At 39.4% G+C, this 21,511-nt stretch overlaps 1 protein-coding gene across 2 annotated transcripts in view; it reads right to left on the reverse strand.

Annotated features, from left to right (window-relative positions):
• Window positions 1-21,511, reverse strand: part of LOC148421905 (synaptic vesicle glycoprotein 2B-like) — a 37,701-nt gene that overhangs the window by 7,918 nt on the left and 8,272 nt on the right. Inside the window, exons 2-12 of one of the 2 annotated variants that reach the window (XM_088417898.1) lie at window positions 18,709-19,248; window positions 16,733-16,956; window positions 11,251-11,431; window positions 7,424-7,575; window positions 7,200-7,333; window positions 6,829-6,918; window positions 4,703-4,816; window positions 4,397-4,485; window positions 4,226-4,301; window positions 3,481-3,569; window positions 231-364 (exon numbers count right to left, since the gene is read on the reverse strand). In XM_088417898.1, the coding sequence (XP_088274024.1) occupies window positions 231-364; window positions 3,481-3,569; window positions 4,226-4,301; window positions 4,397-4,485; window positions 4,703-4,816; window positions 6,829-6,918; window positions 7,200-7,333; window positions 7,424-7,575; window positions 11,251-11,431; window positions 16,733-16,956; window positions 18,709-18,950 (1,525 nt within the window). In that variant the 5' untranslated portion in view covers window positions 18,951-19,248. Of the gene's footprint in view, window positions 1-230; window positions 365-3,480; window positions 3,570-4,225; window positions 4,302-4,396; window positions 4,486-4,702; window positions 4,817-6,828; window positions 6,919-7,199; window positions 7,576-11,250; window positions 11,432-16,732; window positions 16,957-18,708; window positions 19,249-21,511 lie in introns of both variants that reach the window. The other variant, XM_088417897.1, reaches the window with a different exon arrangement.

Consider the following 21,511-nt stretch of genomic DNA (forward strand, 5'->3'; position numbering starts at 1 on the left):
TTCATTGTCAAATATGGCATAATGTGTTATCCTGGCACTTGGCATCTCTTGCAGCCTGTTGTGCATGGAAGGGTGTCTGACTATCATTTGTGACACACCTCTTACGCGGAGCTGGAAAGAGGGTGGCCAACAATTTGACGTGATTTTTAGTTCTACCTCAAAGCAGAATACTGAGTATACATACCAAATCTCTGAGCCTCCCAAACATGAACTGCTTCACCTGCACCTACCTGTATTTGTGAAGACAGAGTTGCGTATGGTGCAGTTCTCAAACACTGTGTCAGTGGACCTGATGTCCTCAAAGAGACAGTCTTCAAACAATGAGTCCTCAAACTTCATAGACTTCAGTTCTATTTTGATGAACCTATGGGCATGGGATGGGACAGACAAACAAGCCAATACACAAAGAAAACGTGGACTCGGACTTCTATTGCTGGGGTATTGCAGAATGAAAGGAATGGTCCCATAGCAGTCAATCACAACTGCCATGCTAACAAGCTTTGCCATATGCATTAATATGAATGCCATACAGTGCATTCATGTACAGCGTGCGTACATGATGAGCTCCATGGCAGTATCATATTTTCCGCGGAAAACTTGTTATTGTAGTATAATGAAGAGCCATTCGGTCTTTTGATATTTCTGCAATAGAATAGAAGTCAAGTAATATACAGTCGTAGTCGTCACGTACTGTATACTGAAATATTTGTTTTATGTCAAGAAATATAGTCATGTACAGATGATCTACTTGGAAAGCCTATGACCAGCTACAAAATTCAAATTTTTCAATTTAAAATGTATGTACTGTGAACGAAAGTGAAGAAAAAATAGGTTTTGTTTACCTGTTTGTGAGTATACAGAATGACATATTCGGTGATGTAATATCCAATTAACGAAAAGAGATTACTTCCCTGGCTTACAGTAATTCCTCATTCAGTGGTTTTTCTAGTCGATGACAATCTCTACTGATTTGACAAGATGAATTAATGTTATTAAATTGTCTGCGCTGTCCTACATAACCTATTTAAACTAGCCAAACATCCAAGAAAAATATATCATGATGGCATGTTCAAAACAATTATTTCCATTGGCTACCTTCCTGATTTACTTTGTAATGGACGCAAGGACTGGCACAAATGAAAAGAAACGCCTTAACTTTCTTTTAGGCTATGTTTACACTATGTTTCTCGTGGCAATAATCTTTCAGGCCACAAGGGATAAAATTCAATAGAATGTAATTAACGTGGGGGCAGATGGGATGGACATACTTTATTTAGATTTTCAAACTGATGAGAAACTGCTCGAAGAAAATCAAGTGAATCTAACAGAACCTGGCAATGATTTACAGATTGTAAAAAAAAAAATTGGAAGTGGTCCGCAGAGGGACGAAGCATAACATTGCATGAGGCATAATACTTGCATCCCCAAGCCGTCACTTCTCGGAAAAAAATTAAAATGACTTATTTATTGAGCCATTGAAACACATTATGAAAGAGCAAGCCATGCAGAGACTTACTGGAGTGATTTGTAAAAAATAATGAAATTTTGGCCAAAGTAGGCCGCCTGACAGTGACAATGTGTTGAGATTTGTTTCAAGTTTTGACATGTCCTGTCACGTTTGGTCCAGGTTTAAGTCCCAAATTGCCACATGTTTTGCTCCCTGGCGGTAGCAGCAGGACCATTGTAGATTACATGCAAAAATCCCAATGGGTGGTTAAATTTGACCAAAATGCTCTGGGTCATAACTAATATCAGTGTAGAATACATTAAATGCAATTTTTTAATTATCGCAATTCCCCAAACATAAGACGCACCAGTGTTTAGGGCAAATCCCTTAATTTTAGGGTAAAATTCTGGTATTTTCTATGTTACCGTGTATAAGACGCACCAACAGTTTGGCAACAATGTAAAAACTATAGCAAAGGAAAATAAATCTCATCTTTGTGAATTCTTAATATTTTCTTGTGTTGATATCCATAAATTATATATTTGTTGCGGGTTAAATTACGAATGTTTTGGATTTACTACATTGTCAGCGGTCAGTGAACGCAGCACCTGTGTAACGTGCTACACGTAGGTGTTTTTCCTTTTCCCAAGACGCAGTTAATTTTGCCATAAATACCCAAAGTTACGGACCATCTGTGTTCCATTCAGTTCATGATTCCGTTAAGTATATGCCAAAATACCACAATTATTTATCGAGTCAAATAGAAACCTTCCCTTCTTCTCCAGCTGATTCAAACAAGAGTGGCAAGGTATAGAGACATCAAAACTTTTACATGATCCTCTCCGTTTTGGTAATATTCCTGTGTGTGAACAGGGATGGACTCGAACGTTGGTTCAGTCTGCTCACTTCTTTTATTGAAAATAATGGCGTAAAAACCTCAGCTAACAGAAGCTCCCGTTAGTTACAAATGGCACTGGCTGCTAACAGCCACCTGACATCCGCCCGCTACCTCGTCCTGTTACGGTAATTACTGTGAGTAAGAAAACGTTCTATATTAAAACGCAAATCCGTATGTCAGAACTCCACTTATGTGGCTGACGGAGCAACCTTCCTTTCTTTCTTCCTCTTGATTTTTAAGTTATCGTTTATAGGACGCATCCATTTTTTTTGTCCTTCATTTTGGGGGGAAAAAGTGCATCGTACAGTTGAGGAATTATAGTACTTTTTGAGCTTTATGATATTTTTTTTTGCCTTGCTACATGATTTTTGCCAGCTGAAACTGAGAGGAACGTGATGACATAATTTTTAGCTTTTCATCCTGTAGATCTGCTCACATGCTAACTTTGAAAATATGATTTTCTCTGTATCAAAACACAGTTTCCAAAAAAACTATAACTGCATCAGAATTTACCTCATCTTTATTTCACATTCGTTTTGTGACACATTAGTACCTCTGTATTTTCTATTGTCCTTCCCCGAAGCATTGGCCTCGTAACTTTTTTTGCCTTCGCCTCAGTGGAACACTTTAAATAAAATAAAGCATCCAGGGAAGGTCTTTTGGCCCAGTTTGTGCTTCCTAAAGGTATTCATCCACAGTTAATCAATCTATTCTATACACAGAGTCTGTACAATTTAATGTGCAAATCACCAGAGGTTTAACAGCTTTACAACGTAAGTATTTGGCCATTAGTTTAAACAAGAGCAAAATGAGCCATCAATAACATATAGCTTATGTTTCACATACAACACAGCATGCAATTTGTGACAAATGAAATGGTTGATATGCTGCATTAACCTTTATATATTTGGCAGAAGGTGCTTATGATGTGCCTCAAACTGGAGGGTTGAGAATCCTGACCACACTGACAACACTGAAGCGATCACTTGCCATCAAGGTGATTTAAGTAAGACTTTGTGAATGTGGAAAAATGTGAACACTTAAGATTTTGTCAACGGTTCAGTAATTCCACGGTTTTATTTAAACGGAAAATCATTTGTCAAACAATTTAAGAGAATGGAAATGCAAGACCTACTTGTCATGGATGTATTCCCCTTCTTTATGAACCTGGTTCTCTAACGAAAAGTTGAAATGGAAGTTCTCCACTTTTTCTTTATGGAATACCTAAAAATTCACAACATTTATAAAATGGTCTGATTAAAACACATTTATACAATGAGACCGTCAGCTGGTGTGAAGTATTGTAAGATTTTATGGTATGGGAAATTTATACGAGGTACTAAACGCAGGGTGTGACGCTTTCCCTCAGAAATGTTTGTAAACATTGAAAACTAGCTCCTCTCATCTGGCTCAATGATTCACGCCGTCTGCCTCCTATTTTCCTTAGCTTTGCTTCGCTTCTTGCCCGTGTCACTCAGCAACCTTGCATGTCGCTAAGTTAGCGGGCTAACATAATGTGTTTGGCACTTACTTGTCCGACAAGCAGATGGGCCAACTTAACATCGCTCTTCGGCCCGAGCTTCTCCTTTGAAGCTCAAAGCGCTGATATTCAAACTGGTTTACGAGCGTGGTTTAACTGAGGCCCAGAGGTGTTGATTTACAAGGGTTTCGTTTGGATATATCCATTGCCTATTTCTGAGGGAAAATTGCCAGACACTACCTTTCAGTTCTATGAACTGATGTCATAGAATATGCACGGCCCTTACGAAAACGCTTGGTATACAAACACAATGTCTATTTTTTACACAAAGCTGCTTCAAATTCTTTATGCACCACACAAGATACATTAAACAAAAACAGATGGACGAGCGAGTCGTTACCTTGACTCTCGACTCATACTCTTCGTATTGAAGGTGCTTGATCATGTCTGGGAACCACACAGAGAGGCCGTAGTAGCTGTGACAAAGCAGTGTGGAGGAAAAAGGCAGTCTTTAAAATGCAAAGACTGGCAACTTTTACAGCGTATGCAGTGGATGACAGTGTGAGCAAACCTGAAAGCCATGCAGAACCAGATGATGGCCATAAAGAGCGTAGCAAACCTCAGCTCGGCAGAAAAAAGAGATACTACATTCTTTAGTACCTGGGACCAAAACATAAATACGTATTAGAGAAATGTCTACCTTTAATTAAACTTTCTAATTGGATCGATCTCTTCGTGAATGAGGCCCAGTCTGCCAGGGAAAATCAATATTTCTCAAGGGCTGTCAGACATGTGATGAGGTTATTTGAATCCGTACGCTGTATTATGCCTATGATACATACAATAGGCCTGCACAGGGTGTGGGGTGCGTACACACCAGTTTACAGAGAGTCAATGAGCGAACAGCCCAGCGTTGTACAGCTGTTCCTGTGGAACTTTGAATCTCAATTAACTCATCCTCTGCTGTCTTTGGAGCCTTGATGTGGGTCACCTAAAAAAGGTAAAGGAGAATAGATATTCTTATCATAGTATCATTACTAATGAGATTTCTTGAACATTTCCATTTGTCTTATTATTTTCCTCAATTATTTGATTAAACTATCACTTATTCATCTTATATAGCAAAGATATCTGCTGGTGTAAATTGTTTTAAATGACTATCTGCTGATGATAGCAGCTTCTGAATGCTGTGGAAAAATAATTCAATATATTAAAAACTGGTTAGACATAAACACCTTTTCATTGCGGTGAAACAAAACCAACTTTATAATCTTTGGCAACAGACAAACTAAACAAGTCAAAATGATGGTAGACTTGAATGACATATAAAGAGTACTTTTTAAAACCAAAGAGCTTCTAATGAAAAAGTCATACACATTAAATTGCTCATAATTATTTTCATGCCGGACTTACTGTGTGACCATATGGGTAATACATATAAAACAACCACTCAGTCTGTCAATAGACTCCGCAAATGAGTTGTGTGAATTATTAAGTGCTCAAAATATGCAGAACCCACCAAGCTGTTATTTATCAAATTCTATACCCTCAGATTCAATGACTTCGTCCAATCTAAATCCCACAATTAATGTATAAAGCATAAAATAACTAACTCTGTAATACTATTATGATTATGTATTCAAACATGTGTGAATTTAATATTTAAATTTATTCTTGGAGTTGATAAAAGAACCGGTCTTGTTATATTGTTTTTTTTTTAGGACATGAATAACCAACAACTGTACTAACATCCTTCCATCTATTTAGAAAAGAAGGTAGGGTGAGATCGGTCCTTCTTCCGACTCCCTTTGAACATGGAAACCACACTGACCTGCAACGTCTATTGATCTCAATTCATGATTTCTTTTTTTCCTTGCTCTTTCTTTTCTTTCTTTCTATGTTGTTCTTAAATATTGCAATGGGTTTATATGTTCACTAAAATCCATATACCAACCAATGCAACAATAAAAGAAGAAGCAAAACCTTTGAGGCAATCCAGATGATATTTTAAGGATGTTCATGATATCACTAAGTCTGAAACACACTTTTCCATTATATTTTTTCCCTTCTTTGATATAACTAAAATATAACTAAATACTAAAAAGGTATCCTTTTAACTCATTCAATGCCAGAGACATATTTTCACGTTTTTTTTTTTTTTTTAAGAGTCCAGATATTCAAATCCCAGGTGCTTAACTCATTCCATACTAAGGACACATTTTTTCAGAGTCCAAACATTCAAACCGACATTCTTAAATAAAACTTCTTTAAATGATGCCATCAGTTTAAATATTTAAGGGCATCCTAGGAATATTAATTCTTGAGATAGATTTGAATGCAGATCATCTGATTGGGAGCTCTGATTGTTCCAACCGGCTTCCTTGCACAAATCAGTGAGTTTTAAATAGACAATTACAGGTTGGTGCTGCCTGGTCCAATTTTTCCTCTCATCTATAAAATCATCTTAAAATTTTCAACCCTGGCTCAATGTACCTATGAGTTTTCGTATTTGAGAAAAATATTGAATGTGACCTGTTTAACTGGGCCTTTGCTTTTGGTCAACTGAGTTAGTGCATCACTCCCATTCAATTGAAATCTTCCATAACTGAAATATTTTGCCTTTGCTTTTCTTCAAAGGTAAGCCGTCCAAGAATCAGTGGATAATGAAACGCCATAATTTACTGTAATTGAGGGAAGAAAATGTTATTTGCAATGACCAGATTCATGCTGTACCGTTTAAAATATGTGAGAACAATATTCCACTACTAAGATGTGCAATTCAGCAGAGTGTTGTCTATTTTCTTTTAGTTTGTAAAATTGTGGAGGGAATCAAAGTCTATAGGATGATTTCTTAAGTTTTGATTCAGCATGGTGTTACGATTGACTGAGAAAGTAAAAATGATTTGAAAAGGCTGCACTTGGCTGTGTGAGATATATTTTGCATGTACAGTACAATACCATCCATGTGAATGCCTCTATTGGATAGCTACAATATTTACTCACAGTGAATACTTTTTCCGGCTGCCCTTTTGCTCTCCAGTTGGTGTCGTGGACCTGCTTCAGAATCATCCAAGCTTCATCGTGCTTGGCATTCTGCTCAAAACAAGATCACAATTTTAGCAACAAAATCCGCACATATTACACTCACACTCAGATTCTTAATTTTTTGTCGATCAATACAAGAAAAAAAGTACCTGGAAATATTCAATGTGCTTCTCTTGTGTATATTTAAAGTAATTTAACACACTACAGCACAATACAAACGCACTAAGCATTGCACAGTTGAATAATGAATGCTCTTAATTCAATTTTTAAGTTACAGATGGCCGCAAGGTAAAAATACAAACAATTATTGTATATTACTAATGTCGCACTTCAAGCAAGAAGCGAGGACTCTCAGGCATGAATGTTAGTCCAACCAGAGAGGCGATGGCAGGAAGTGCTGCAACCAGAACAAATAACCTCCAACTGTGGAACTGGAACTCTGTGCCCATACTGAACCCCCACCCTGCACACAATGCAAATGCCAATGCATTAGATTGTGTGCCAAGTTGTACTGTACATTGAGCTACATTATAGAGAAATATTAGGTATTTACCATATCTGGGAATGATTCCCCAGGCAGTGAAAGAGGCAAAAATCCCACCAATCATCCAAAACATACACAACCAGGAAAGATGCTCGCCTCGCTTGTCCATCTGAAGGAACTCGGAGAAGTATGAGTACACAATCGGTACCGTGCCACCAATCCTGAAAAATAGATGGACTCATTTAACTACACTTCTTTGTTAAAACACAGGCATAAAACTGTACGAAAGTGACATATCTCTATCAGCAAAAGTATTCTAATTATTGTATTATCTTACAGTCTGCTATCTTGCTTGTTGATGTATAATCTTTAGTTTGTGTGACTAAATATCGGTAGTGGGTACCAAAGTGGCCTACTGGTTAATACATCCACCATCTGATTTTCTCACAGCTGTAGTTTACTTTCTGTTTTCAAATTGTCAGTGCGTCCTGGGCACGGCAATTCTATGTGCGCCGATATGCACAAACTGGTGCAACACCGCCCAAAACACAGTAGGCTAGACCAAAATGAGGACGCACATGTTTTTTACACCGAACGCATGGATGTCCGTATACCAAATTAGGGCCTTGATTGTCTTCCTTTCGCTAGTGTGCATATTTACTGAGTTCCACAACTTTCTCCCAAAAATTTTAATGTTAGGTTCAGGAGAAAATCTTTAGACCCCCCATTCCCAGTGCTGACGAAAAATAGTCGAGGCATAGGCGCAGTGAGGAGCAGATGTCCAAATCTTTTACCTAGATTTCTTTTATAATGAAAGGGTATTTCAAGTGTAAACACTCCATTGTTACCATTTTGATCATGTACAGATTTGACTTTAATTCAACGTCTGTGCGAGACTTCAACGGAAAGGGGTAACTGTTCACTTACTGTACATTGTATAAGGTTTAATCATTTAAGATTTAAGTAAATATGTCTACTGCAGCAATATTTGTTTTAAATAATATGTATAGCATGAAGAATTTTCACATAAAAATAAATAAATAAATACATTAAATAAAAAAAAAAGTGATAATTACTTATCGTGGGGGGATTCCGGTCCCCATTAACCTCGAAAAACGGGGGAATCACTGAATTATTAATTGTAGTATTTAGTCCCAAAATAAGTAAAACTTACTACCATGCAGAAACCTCTACACCTGTCTACAAAGAAACCATATGTCGTATCGACAATGCTAACTGTATTACAAAACTAGACATACGCGTGGCCCTTTGACAATCTATGGTTTTTAACCGCATACAATGAGGCAGTGTATGTCAGACAAGCTACACATACCAGACATTTATTGATGTGGTGAAAGCTGTTTGTGGATGGGATCATTTGTGCTGTGCCGTGACCTGATTTCTGAGTGTGTGAATCCCAGTGGAGTGGAGTTATTCTGAGCATAAGCATTGTGCTTGGTCCCAGCAATCAAGCACCAGACTGGATACATGGGGCTTTAAATAAATTAGACAAACGTCACAGCATGTGGAAAAATATTGAAGATCTCACTGTCACACGGCAGCAGATGATGACAAAATAATTACTCCCTTAGAAGCCGTTACTTTAGTTGACCAATGGGAAATGTATGGGGGAAGAGTTTGGGGTACCATGAAGGATTTCAATTTGAGTCCCATCACTCAAGGTTAGCAATGACTAAAAACTTAGCTTTGACCTGCAACATGTCAGAAAGGAGCTAAAATGTCAATCATTTTATGAAAGTCCAACCTCCATTATTTTTTTTTGTTTTGCTTAAAGCTAAGTCAAATTGTTTTCTTTCTTTTGAGCATTAAGGAAAACACAAAGTATTCAAAGTATCTGACTGAATGCCAGAAAATGGGGATTCTTTGAGATTGTGTGTAAAGAATTGTTCAAAACTTTTTCTTATTTACATTTTATGCACAACAAGCTTGGTGGCAACAACGTAAAATAATGTTATTCCAAATACTGTTCAATAGTTACATACATTCAATAGTTAGGAGATCACTGGGCATGGGAACAAATGGTGAATAGAATTTACTAAAAACCAAACAAATATTTCATACACTTTATTTATATACAATGTCCATGGGGGGAGAGGTCCTACTTCATGGATTTCACCTTTCGGGGTGTTTTTCCGGTCCCCATTAACCGTGGAAAACGAGGGAACACTGTATTGTTGATTGTTATTATAATGAATGTATTATTCTGAAGGTGGCGGCTCAGTGATTAATAAGTACACCTCACAGTTCAGGGACCTTGTTCAAATCCTCCTTGCTCCGACCTTCCTGTGTGGAGATTGCATGTTCTCCCCGAGCCTGTGCAGGTTCTCTCCGGGCACTCCAGCATCCTCCCACATTCCAAAAACATGCATGCAGGCATATTGGGCATACTAAATTGTCCTTCAGTGTGATTGGGTACGTGAATGGTTGTTCGTCCCTCTGTGCCCTACAATTGGCTGGCAACCGGTTCAGGGTGTTTCCTCCCCCCGCCGAACAAAGTCAGCTGGGATAGCCACCAGCAAGCCTGCAACCCTTGTGAGGAGAAGCTATAGAGGCTATAGAAAATGGATGGATGCCAGTCTTGTCCACTCCAACCTAACGTCTCTAAGAGTGAAATAAGAACTTCTCTTCCGCCACCCACACAAGCCTCTTCGGCTCTCTAAGAAGGCGATTACATATGCTGAATGTGATTTACGGTAATGTTGCACTTATCTTGTCTTTATGTGACAAAGCTGTGTGTAGCGTGCGAGTGAGAGGGGAGTCCAGTCTGGCGGTAGGAGTAGCAATCTCGGCAGATGTTACAAAGAGAGTTGTTGCAAAAAAATTGGAATGCTGAGTGTTAACTCTACTTCCCTGTTATCATGTTTGTTTAGCTACGGCTAAGGTGTCAAACCCGTTTTTATCGTGGGCAACATTGTAGTTATCAAGAGCCGGAATGTCTGTGAAGTCAAATACATTTTCAAGTTCACACGCTTTTGCTAGTTTTGAAGTCAGAGGCTGGTAAAAGCTGTTCAAAAGAGAGATTTGGAACAACAAATGAGTTTTTTTTTCCCCAAATTCTTAAAAAAGTTGAAGACAACTTGCATATTTGGTATTTGAGCCAGGTTCTTGAAGTCTAACCAGCATTTCACGGGCCGCATAAAATGATGTGGCGGGTCGGATGTGGCCCCCGGGCCTTGAGTTTGACACCATTGAGCTATGGGCTTCACTCTAGGTCGACGTGCAAGGGGCGTTTTGCCGAGGGCAACTCTGGCCCTCCGAGTTCCCGACAAGGGCCAAGCGAGGGGAACGGAAAGGGATAACAGTACAGTCAGTGTATAAAGTTAGATCATTAAATATTTAAGTATGTGTTATGTAGTAATCTTTGTTTCAAAGAAGTAAAGCATGAATACTTTTCAAATACATGAAACATTCTGATAACCACATACACTTGCGCAAACATCTTTTGTTCCTATTTTACGTATTTTACCTTCCGGGGAGATTTGATCCCATTAACCACGAAAAACAAGGGAACATTGTATTGATGCTAGGATAAGTCTGGGATTTCCTTTTTTCTCTCTACCGGACATCTCCTTGAGATCTCGCTTTTTTGGGTCTGACCTGATATCGACTTGTTACCCAGCCGGTAACAAAATGCAACAAAGTTTTGTTGAACGGTCAAACATCATATATTTATTGTGTCTACAAGTATATATTTTTAAAAAGTTCAATAAGTCACCTTGTTTATTTAACTATGAGCACTGTTTCCCCAAAGGTCTCTGTGGGCCACTGATCAAAGGTATGAACCAGATGAGTTCTTGATGGAATAAATTGCAAACGGGAATAGCACAAAAACAAGCTTTTGAACTGTATGTGTGTGGTTATGTATTTGTTGTTACCCGATGCCTGACAGCAGCCTGAAGAAGAGGAAGAAGCCATAGCTCTGGGCAAAGGAGGATAGGAAGACGAAGACACAGTCTATAGCTAAGGCCACAACCAAACATCGTCGACGGCCAACTTTGTCTGCGAGACCACCCCATATGAAGGCTCCCACCATCATACTCAGGAAGACAATCAGACCTGCAGAGAGATATGTGTTATAAATTTGAGTATGTTATTCCTTACCGCTGTCATCAAGTGCTGACTCATTCATGCTGAGAAATTTATCATTTTCCACTCCAAAAGCAAACAACCACTTTTATTTGCGTTTATTGTGTGCACAGTGGAAGACCGGTTAGCATGTCTGCCTCACAGTTCAGTGGTCTTGAGTTTAATTGCAGCTTGCCCCATCTTCTTGTACGGTTTACATGTTCTCCCCATTCTCGCTAGGTCTTTTCAGGGCACTTCAGTCTCCTCCCACATTCTCAAAACATGCAAGGCCAGTATAATGGACAGTCCAAATTATCTTTCGGTGTGATTGTGTGTGTGAAGGGCTATTTGTCTCTATTTGTGTCCTGTGTGTCCTGGGATTGGCTGAAAACCAGTCCAGGGTGACCCCCGCCTACTGCCAGATGACGATGGCTAGGATATGCACCAGCAAGCCAGCAACCCTAGTGAGGACAAACAGTAAAAGAAAATGGATAGCTGGATGTATTTATTGTGTGTATCGTGTTAAAAACAACGCCAAAGGATCATTATAAAACTAATGAAATACTGCTTGGATAGTTCTCAGTGGGCTCACCTGAACAGTTTGCCAGTCATTCGCAGGAGACAGACTAATAAATAAGTGTCCACACTAACATTTCCCTGGCATCGGACCAAAATCTGATCAGCCACTACAGTATACAGTATTGCGAATATTATATGTATTTATGCATGTGTGTTTCTTTCCTACAAATTATTGAAATTATTCTAAAAAATTGAAGATGGAACCCATTTAGTTTGCAGTCCAATCAATAGACAAAACTTATTTTTACGAGCAATGCCCAGATGAGCACTGCAACTTACAAGCAGAACTGGCGTTGCCAGGCTTGTGCGTAACAGCTTGCTGATCGCTTCTGTGACATAGAGTGGAACACTTACACGAGTGTTCATTTTAGCATTTAGCTTTGTCGTTCTCCTGCTGAGCGCAGGTACAGTACTTCGGTAGCCCCGAAGAGATTCACAATGGGCGGAGTCGCCGGCTCAGAAATTACTGGACTTTTGGCTTTGGTTTGTGTTGTGTTATAAAGAATGTCATGTATTTCCATTGGAATTTATTTATTTACAGCTCAGCATTTAACAGACAGAGCTCCTGTATTCGACATACATCAAGACTTTTTCTTCGTGAGTTTTCAACGTATTCTATCACGTACTGTATGTCATTGCGGTAGTGCCACACGGTGTCCGAAATGGGACATAATATCACCATTTTATTCTTCACTCTTAGTTCTGCTTACTTCTACAGCCTCATATTTTGATTAGGGTGTTTTCCTTCCACAGGATATTTATGTTTCACTGTACTTATTTTTTAGTGAATCTGATGTGGTCTATACAAAACATGTATTTTATGAACAAAAAATGTCCAATCATTTCATGCAATTTAAGGACAAATACTATTCTGGGCTAAATAGTGGACCAAAAAGGTAGTTATTTAATTCATCTTTTGATTATATTGATTTATTTTTCAACAATATATGTCCAGTCTGCTCTTTACTGGGAAATGGGAGGAAGCCGGCACGCATTGCAAAAATCTACATATAATTGCCACCAATTGCTTTTACGTTATACAGTATATCAGGATTTTTCCAGGAGATTGACACTTCTGCTTTTCAGATTTAGAAAGTTCAATATGTATGTTTTGGGGAAACCCTTGGACGATTGTCAGGAACGGGCAAGTTTCAAACAGAGACGTTCAAACTTGATTGTTAACCCCGTTTTCCTTACTTTGAAAGACAAAAAGGACATTTGAAAGACACTACTTCCATCACAAGCAGCAGCAGCCAATAAGGTGTTTTTTCTTTGTAAATTATTTTCACCACAATATTTTGTAATGCCATATTTTGTATGTTATTATTTTTGTACATTATTTAATTTGGATTCTCTTTTATTACAATGTTCATGGTGCGGTAAAGACAAGAAAGCTTTAATAAACCTGTCGAGAAAACCACTTATGCTCGTCGTGCCTTTGAGGGAGTTACTTATTATATATTGTGAGTTCTGCAATTAAAGCTAACTTCAAAGAGTACCAGTTGTCCACATGTTATTTTTGTGGCAAATGCATGTTTCTTACATATCAAAACTTAGTAAATTTAAAAAATGTAAAAAAAAAAAAAGGACACTGTCTCCTTTTGTTATTCTTTCTTGCAAAGCAGACTGAAGTTGTAGGATAATTGGTTCCACATCTATAGATTGAAACAGAAATAATTTATGACTGAATTGAATCGAATGTTTTTATTCAAAAAACGATTGTGAATCGAACCCAAAATTGGAATCAAATCCAATCGTCACAGACAAAGATTCCCACCCCTACTTTAAAGTATAATATCTTGGCGAAGGCGGGAGCTTGTCTGCGGTGAATGGAACAACAGCATTTCCTCAAATGACTCAAGGAGTTAGGGTTACACTAGATCTATTTGTTGCATGAGACTAACTCTGGAACACACACTAGTGTGCAGATGGTCTTACAACAGGGGGGGAGCTGTGGCTATCCATCCTATGATCCCTTTTTCTTTTTTTTAATGCAGCAGTATGTGTTATACATATTACGTGATCTAGTTAAAGGAGTATATAAAAACATATCAGAACATTGCATTTAAGTAATAGCATTGGTGTCAAGACTCCAGTGTAGATAATGTAATTTACAGTCAATTTGGTTCATTGTGGCTGCACTGCAGCACTCGTTTTACTCCGCCCATATATCTTCACGTTAAATCTCCATTTCCCTTTTGCATCCACTGCCCTGTTTATTCATTTTCATTCGTTTGTATCCCTCTGTTTGCATTTGAATGCTGCTTGTTTTTCTTGTTCGGCTGCTGTTTTTTGTTTTTTTTTCCTTCTCTCTTTTTCCCTCAATGGAGTGTGATTTGTTGCATAGCCTTTATTTGTTCTCACTGTTCCACAAATGTCAGCTGTACACGTATGCACTTTTATTTCTAATCATGTCCTGTGCAACCTACTGTATAGAATGCAGATATCTGTTAGCAACTGGTTTAAGTCCTGAATATGTGGAGCAATAAATAAACAGCATGCAATCCCTAGCCAGCAAGCTGATTTATTTCTGCATACTCAGTGCACAATGGCTAACCTGACGAGACAATACGAGATATAGTTTGAGGATTTACTGTATGAACCAGATATGTCCCAAGTCCGGCCCTAAGGTCAAATGAAGCCTGTGTTCAAATTTCCACTGGGCCTCAGCCTCTGGCATAAAATTAATATAGTGTGCCTCATCAGCATTGTAGAGCACAGTAGAAAATACAAATTTTTAGACATTTTAGATTTTCACCAGCAGATATATGACAGACCTCACCTGCTTTCGGAAATACTCTCCAAGTAACTCTACCTGTCTGAACAAACCACGAACAAAGTTTCACAGCATGAGCTTTGAGTGGCCCTTTCCAGGCCCTTTCTAAAATAGAGATTTTTGCGAAGAAACAGAGTTGACAGGGCTGTTTCTTCCAGGACAAGTGGAAATTAGCGTATTTCACCGAAATACGAAGCAACTGTCTTTCTAGTTTACTAAGAGGCTGCTACTGTTTTTATCCATCCATTAGCTACTGCTTTGTCCGGGGTCAGGGTCGCAGGGACAGTAGTTTGAGCAGAGAAACCCAGACTTCCCTCGAACCGGCTCCCAGAGGGAGCTCGATACAGATTCCCTCCCGGATGACAGACCTTAATACCCTGCGGAGAGCCCGAACACCCTGCGGAGGAAAATCATTTTGGCCGCTTTTATCCGGGATCTCGTTCTTTCGGTCACGACTCACAGCTCGTGACCGCATGGAACGTAAATGGAGAAGAAAATAGAGAGCTTCGCCTTTTGGCTTAGCTCCTTCTTCACCACGACGGAGTGGTACAGCGTCTGCATCACAGCAGACAATCCACATGTTGATTTCCTGTTCCATTCTACCATCGCTTGTGATCAAGACCTTAAGATACTTAAACTCCTCAACTTAGGGCAGGACCTCATCCCCGACCCGAAGAGGGCATTCCACCCTTTTCCCACTGAGTATCATGGTCGTTGCTGTTGAGGTGCTTATCTTTATCCCAGTCGTTTCACAATCGGCTGCAAAATGCTCCAGTAAGAGTCGGCGGTCAAGGCCTGACGAAGCTAACAGCACAGCATAATCCGCAAAATACCTGAGACGCAATGCTGAGACCCTCAAAAGACCCCCTCAATGTCTATAAAAGTAATGAACAGAATCGGTGACAAAGGGCAGTTTTGGCGGAATCAAACCCTCCCTGGAAGCGAATTCGACTTACTGATGGCAATTCGGACCAACTATGATATCGGTGGTACAGGGACCCAACAGCCCTTATCAAGGGGCTTGGCACTCCCGAAGCACCCCAACAGGACTCTGAATGCCTTTTCCAAGTACACAAAACACATGTTGCACAAACTCCTATGTACCCTTGAGGAACCTGTTGAGGATATAGAGCTGTGCTACTGTTCCACGGCCGGGACAAAAACCAAACTGCTACTCCTGAATCTGAGGTTCGACTTCGTGACTGACCCTCCTCGCCAGCACCCGTGAATAGACCTTACCAGGGAAGCTGGGAAGTGTGTTCCTTCTATAATTACAACACACTCTTCGGTCCCTCTTGTTAAAAAGGGGCACCACCATCACATGTCTCATCACTTAAAAACTTTAAATATGCTATTTGCAGAGCAGCAACTACAGTATTTTTAATGGTGCAAGTTGGATTTAGACATTTGTTTTTATGTGCTTCTATGCAAAGAAGGTTGCATGGTGGCATAGAATGGCAGGTTAGGGTCAGTAGTCATAAGTATTCTGAATAAATGATTTTTATTGGATTGATTTTATACTGATGAAAAAAAAAACAGTCATCTGATGTTTAAAGTGTGCTTCCAGATGGAGTTCTATGGCATTCACAATCTCTGGAAAACTCCATACTCTGTGAGTTACAGTCAGCCTCAGATTTTAAAAAGTCAAGTCTCTTCGGTGCTACCCATCACACTAGCACATAAAGAACAATACTTACATGTGAACAAGAAAATATGGCCATAAAAGCATATCACTGGCGTATTCACATGATTTATTTCACAGACTACAATAGTTATTAGGACAGAAGGAAAATATTTTAAATTGTGGAAAACAAGCACAGTAATTCAATATGTATACAAAATACCACACTCCTGGAATGCATTTTAGAATAATGGATGTGGACAAACACAAACAGCAACATATGTAACACTTGCAGAATCAAATCAGTAAGTCTTACCCAGCATTCCTTTCTCTGCATTGGACAGGCATAGGTCCTTTTCGGCAGACGGCAGAACAAAGGCAACCACAAAACATTCGACCCCATCCGCCATGAGAGCCAGACCCAGCACCATAAAGAGCGTCCACTGGAACTTCCCATGGCCACAATCTTCCATGATATCCTCATACTGTTCCGATAACTCCTGCAGTTCCGAGAGTGCACCGCCAGCCCGAGATTTTGCCCTGAGAATGTATCGGAAAGAAAACAACTCTTGCAATTGAATCACAATCTATTGAGCACAATTTATCATAAAAAGGGAGTTGTTAGATGTTAATTGGTCAGATGGACTATTAAAACTATTAGAAAGACTCAACTAACTATTAGAAAGACTCAAAATGGGGAGTTCTCTTTCTACATTACACAGTTTTCCCAAATGCTCTTTTGGCAACATCAAATTTAGGCATGGGAATCTTTGACTGTCTAATGATATGATTCTATTCCTATTATGAGTTCGCTGATTTGATTCAGAAACAACTTTCGATTTTTAACTATTTCGATTCTTCAGTCTATAGATGTGCGAAGAATCAGCGTACTACTTCAGTTTGCTTCGCAAGATAGAATAACACAGAGACAAAGTTTCATTTTTATTTTTGTGTTTTGTTCTTTTACATTTACTATGATTTGTAAGGAACCTGTTTTTTCCCCCCACAAATCTAGTGTGTGGACAAGTGCTACTCTTTGAAGGTAGCTGCAAATTGTATAGCTTTTATAGAATAAAATAAGATAAACAAATATATACATATAAAAAGGTAGACCATGATGCATTGTCATTTCACTATAATTTGAAGTACCAAAGTATTATGTGTGAAACGGTTGCCCAATGAAAACTAATAATATTCCTCATTACATTTATGACAAAAGAAGATTTGAAAATAAAGTTTTAAGTGAGCAGCTAAATTTAAAGTACAGTATTGGCAAAGCATGAAACGTACAGTATGCCAATTTCTTAATCTCTGGTGCATCAGGTGCATTATCAGTCACAATTGAAACATATTATTTAGTACAGAAGAGAAAATTCAGCCATTTACATGTATGTGAGTAATATGTCTGTGATTAATTTAGAATTTGCATACACTATTCTGTCTTTCATTTTGTTTTGTTCTGTTTTATTTTATGGACAAGCTCAAGATTTGTGTTGTGTTGATTACGAAGCATTTGCTCTCTATTTCAATATGAATATTTGTTCCTGGTAAGCTCTCTTAATTCATATGCACGCACATGTGTGAGGTAAAACCGAAGACGACATGAATGAACACTATTTTTGTTGTTGTTGATCTATTTAGTTGGAGGGCGGCCAAAATTTGTATCATGGCTTCAATGTCATTTTGACCCACCAAAAGCCACCTACTGTATAATCCTTACACAATCACCAGAATTAACGGTGATCGAATTCCATTCGTTAGTTGCCAAGTTAAATGTTGCATATAAATTTGCAGCCGTGTGACTTTCGTGCATCACATGAGTTTGCAAAATGCATCCAGACTGCTTTCAATGAGGAGGGCTGGTTGAGTTTCGTCTGTTGCTTGTTTTTGTTTGTATTTCGACGCAGGATTGACTTTACAGAGCGGGCTGAGTGGTGACATGTCACACCGTCGTGGTATGGATGCCGACATGAAGTATAGCGATATATTTTTATCCAAATTGATTTAGGTGCACTAGTATTGTGAAAATCAAAGCGGCATGGCACCAAAGTTGCAGACATATGCAAATACTTTTCAGAAAGCTCAGTATTGCTCAAATATGAAGTAGGGATTTGGATTACTCAGTCATTTAAAGCTGAATTGTCCTAACCAAGGGCATTATCTTTTACACTTAGGCTCTCTTCTTCTCTAAAAAACTTGGCTGTAGCCAGAGACCGGAGCCTCAGAATTCAAGGTACTGTATAGATTTGTTTGTCGAATGTGTGCTCTCTGAGTGCATTGTAGATGTCTCACCTAGCAGCTCTTTGTGCAGCCTTCACCTCATCGGGATGTGGTATACCTTGATATTCTCCCTCATACATTTGGTCCTCTTCATCATGACCTTCAGTCACGTCACTAGCAGCATCCTCTTCCTGGGGAGGGTAATCAGCCTGGTAACCATATCCATTGTGACCCCCTCCATCACCTTCTCCATAAGTCCCATAGCTGTCACCATCACTTTGGTGGTATATGTTGTTTTGGTAGTGGTCAGTCATCTTGTTGATGTTTACAAGATGATGAACACGTGGAAAGTGTATATCTGCTTATGTGGTTTTTGGGAAGGATCAGCAGTGTTTCACTTTTAATGGTATGAACAGTGACTCTTCAGTTATAGCAAAATGAATAAATTGCTTAAAAATATCCGATCTTTTGGTCTCAGTTATTAGACTTGTTGCTTTCTTGTCATAAGTGTGTAAAAATCCATGCCTAAATGTGTTGAGACCTGATGTCAGGACCTAGAGTGGTGTATCGATGACTTCAGAGAATAGAAAAAGGTATCTGCAACATCCAAACCTAAAGACAAGGGGAGAAAAAATATGTGAATTCTCAAACAACAATGAACATTACATTTTCACATCTTTAGCCTAAATTTACATGAAGTTACTGGGTGCCACAGCAACCCTACTGGCCAGTAATGTAGTAATTGGTTTATTAATTATATATGTAGTAGTTAAGAGGAAGAGGCTCATGTGGATGTTGTGGTTAGAATGGTTTAACAGGCTGTGACTTAGTGAGTGGGGCCAGCTATCAGCCAACCTGCACACTCCTGTAAAGGTGTTAAATGGATGGGGGCATCGAGTCCTCAGTAGCATGCACAGTGTGCTGCTGTGTGTCTGTTCCTGGCACCAATGTACCACATGATATGGGCTGGTGGGGGGATAAGATGAGGAAACGTGTCAAGAAATGATTGCTGTGGATGCACAGTAACATCTTCAAAGTGCCAAAACACATGGCAAGCACCACGCGAATGAACCACTCCAACACAAGGATGAGCATAGCTGGTGGTCAGTGTCTCTATTTGGGTATATATGTGTTAGGTCCGGTAGCTCAGTGGAAAAATGGTCAGCATGCCTCACAGTTATGAGCCCTGAGTTCAAATCCACCTGGCTCCAACCTTCCTGTGTGGAGCTTGCATGTTCCCCGATTCTCCCCGAGCACGCATGGCTTCTCTTCGGGCGTTCCGTCTTCCTCCCACACTCCCAAAACATGCATGGCAGGTGTTTTTGACGCACTAATCAGGGGTGGGGAATTCCGGTCCTCGAGGGCCGGTGTCCTGCATGTTTTCCAGTTTTCTATCGCAAACAAGTGCCTCTAGAAATTGGATGGCTGGATGGAAGAATGTGTTACGTTCTGGTTGTATTTAGGTTGGTATCAGAGTTTTCTGGACTTATGTTGATTTTTTTGTTTTAATTTTGAGTTGTTCTTGTTTCCTTGTTGTCATGTCAGTTTTGAGTGAATTTAGTTATCGTTGATTTGTCGTCGTTTGAGTAGTCTGTTGTTTCTGTTGCTGCCACCTATTTCTTGTTTCCGCATCAGTGTTTCCGAGTCCTGTTTCCGAGTTTTGATTCTTGTTTTTTTGAGTCGTTTCTTTGGTTAGTTAGATGGTTGACTCTGCTTGGTGGTCTTCCTCCCCATATTAAATTAGTGTTAATTTGAGCACAGTCCTACCTGTCTACCTCCTTGCATTTTGGTTCCGTCTCTACCATGTTCCAGCGTGACAATATGTGGAAAATGTACCGGATAAATATGAAAAATATTTAAGAACCACAAAATCAAGTCTCCTTTTTCATATCCGCTGTATGCCCTGTAGGTTGCAAATCACATGTTTTGTTTTCTTTTTAATAACTTCATACAAAGCAACCAATAATGCCAAACACAACAAAATATAAAATGTGAATCTGGGTGATAGTTGACCAGCCTTGATCTGGCTCTCCAACATCATGTAAAGGCTATTTGCTACTGACAGATGGGCAGCAGGAAATTAAATTCTGGCGACCTCATCAGTTTGCCAATGTTGCACAGCCAGGCTATATCTGCACTCTGTCTTTGAATAATGCAGATAATTAATGTGATAGAGTCAGCAGCATGCAATGCAGGTATCAACAACTTAGAAAATGTATTCAGATCATTTTCTGATCCTAAAAATATCATATTTGCATCGCGGCATCATATATTAGTAATCTAGTACAATTTAAAAATAAGCAATTATACTGCTAAAGACTGCTGACATCCGTTTATGCAGGAGTGGATGTCAGCATGTCAGCCTACATGCATCGTATGGCAAACCCATAGCTTTGCTCTCGACTGTGAACTAGTGAACTTTTTCTCCTTTTAATGGTTAGTTTTTAAATGATAAAATGCTACTGAATGTTTGCTTGCACTTAATTGAATTGAGGCTACTCGGTGACGCGGTGAATAGCACGTCCGTCTCACAGTTAAAGGGACCTGAGTTCAAAGCCACCTGGCTCCGGCCTTCCTGTGTGGAGCTTGCATGTTCTCCCCGAGCCCGCATTCCGGCTTCCTCCCACACTCCAAAAACATGCATGGCAGGTGAATTGGACACACTAAATTGTCCCTAGGTGTGATTGGGTGCATGAATGGTTGTTCGTCTCTGCGTGCCTGCGATTGGCTGGCAACTAAGTTCAGGGTGTCCCCCGCCTACTGCCTGAAGCCAGCTGGAATAGACACCAGCAAGTTAGACACCCTTGTGAGGAAAAGCAGCTGTAGAAAATGGATGGATGGATGATTGAATTGATTAACATTAATTGCATTATTT

This window comes from Hippichthys cyanospilos, chromosome 6 (genome assembly GCF_059441005.1).
Source record: "Hippichthys cyanospilos isolate Australia breed blue-spotted pipefish chromosome 6, RoL_Hcya_1.0, whole genome shotgun sequence".
Taxonomy (NCBI): domain Eukaryota; kingdom Metazoa; phylum Chordata; class Actinopteri; order Syngnathiformes; family Syngnathidae; genus Hippichthys; species Hippichthys cyanospilos.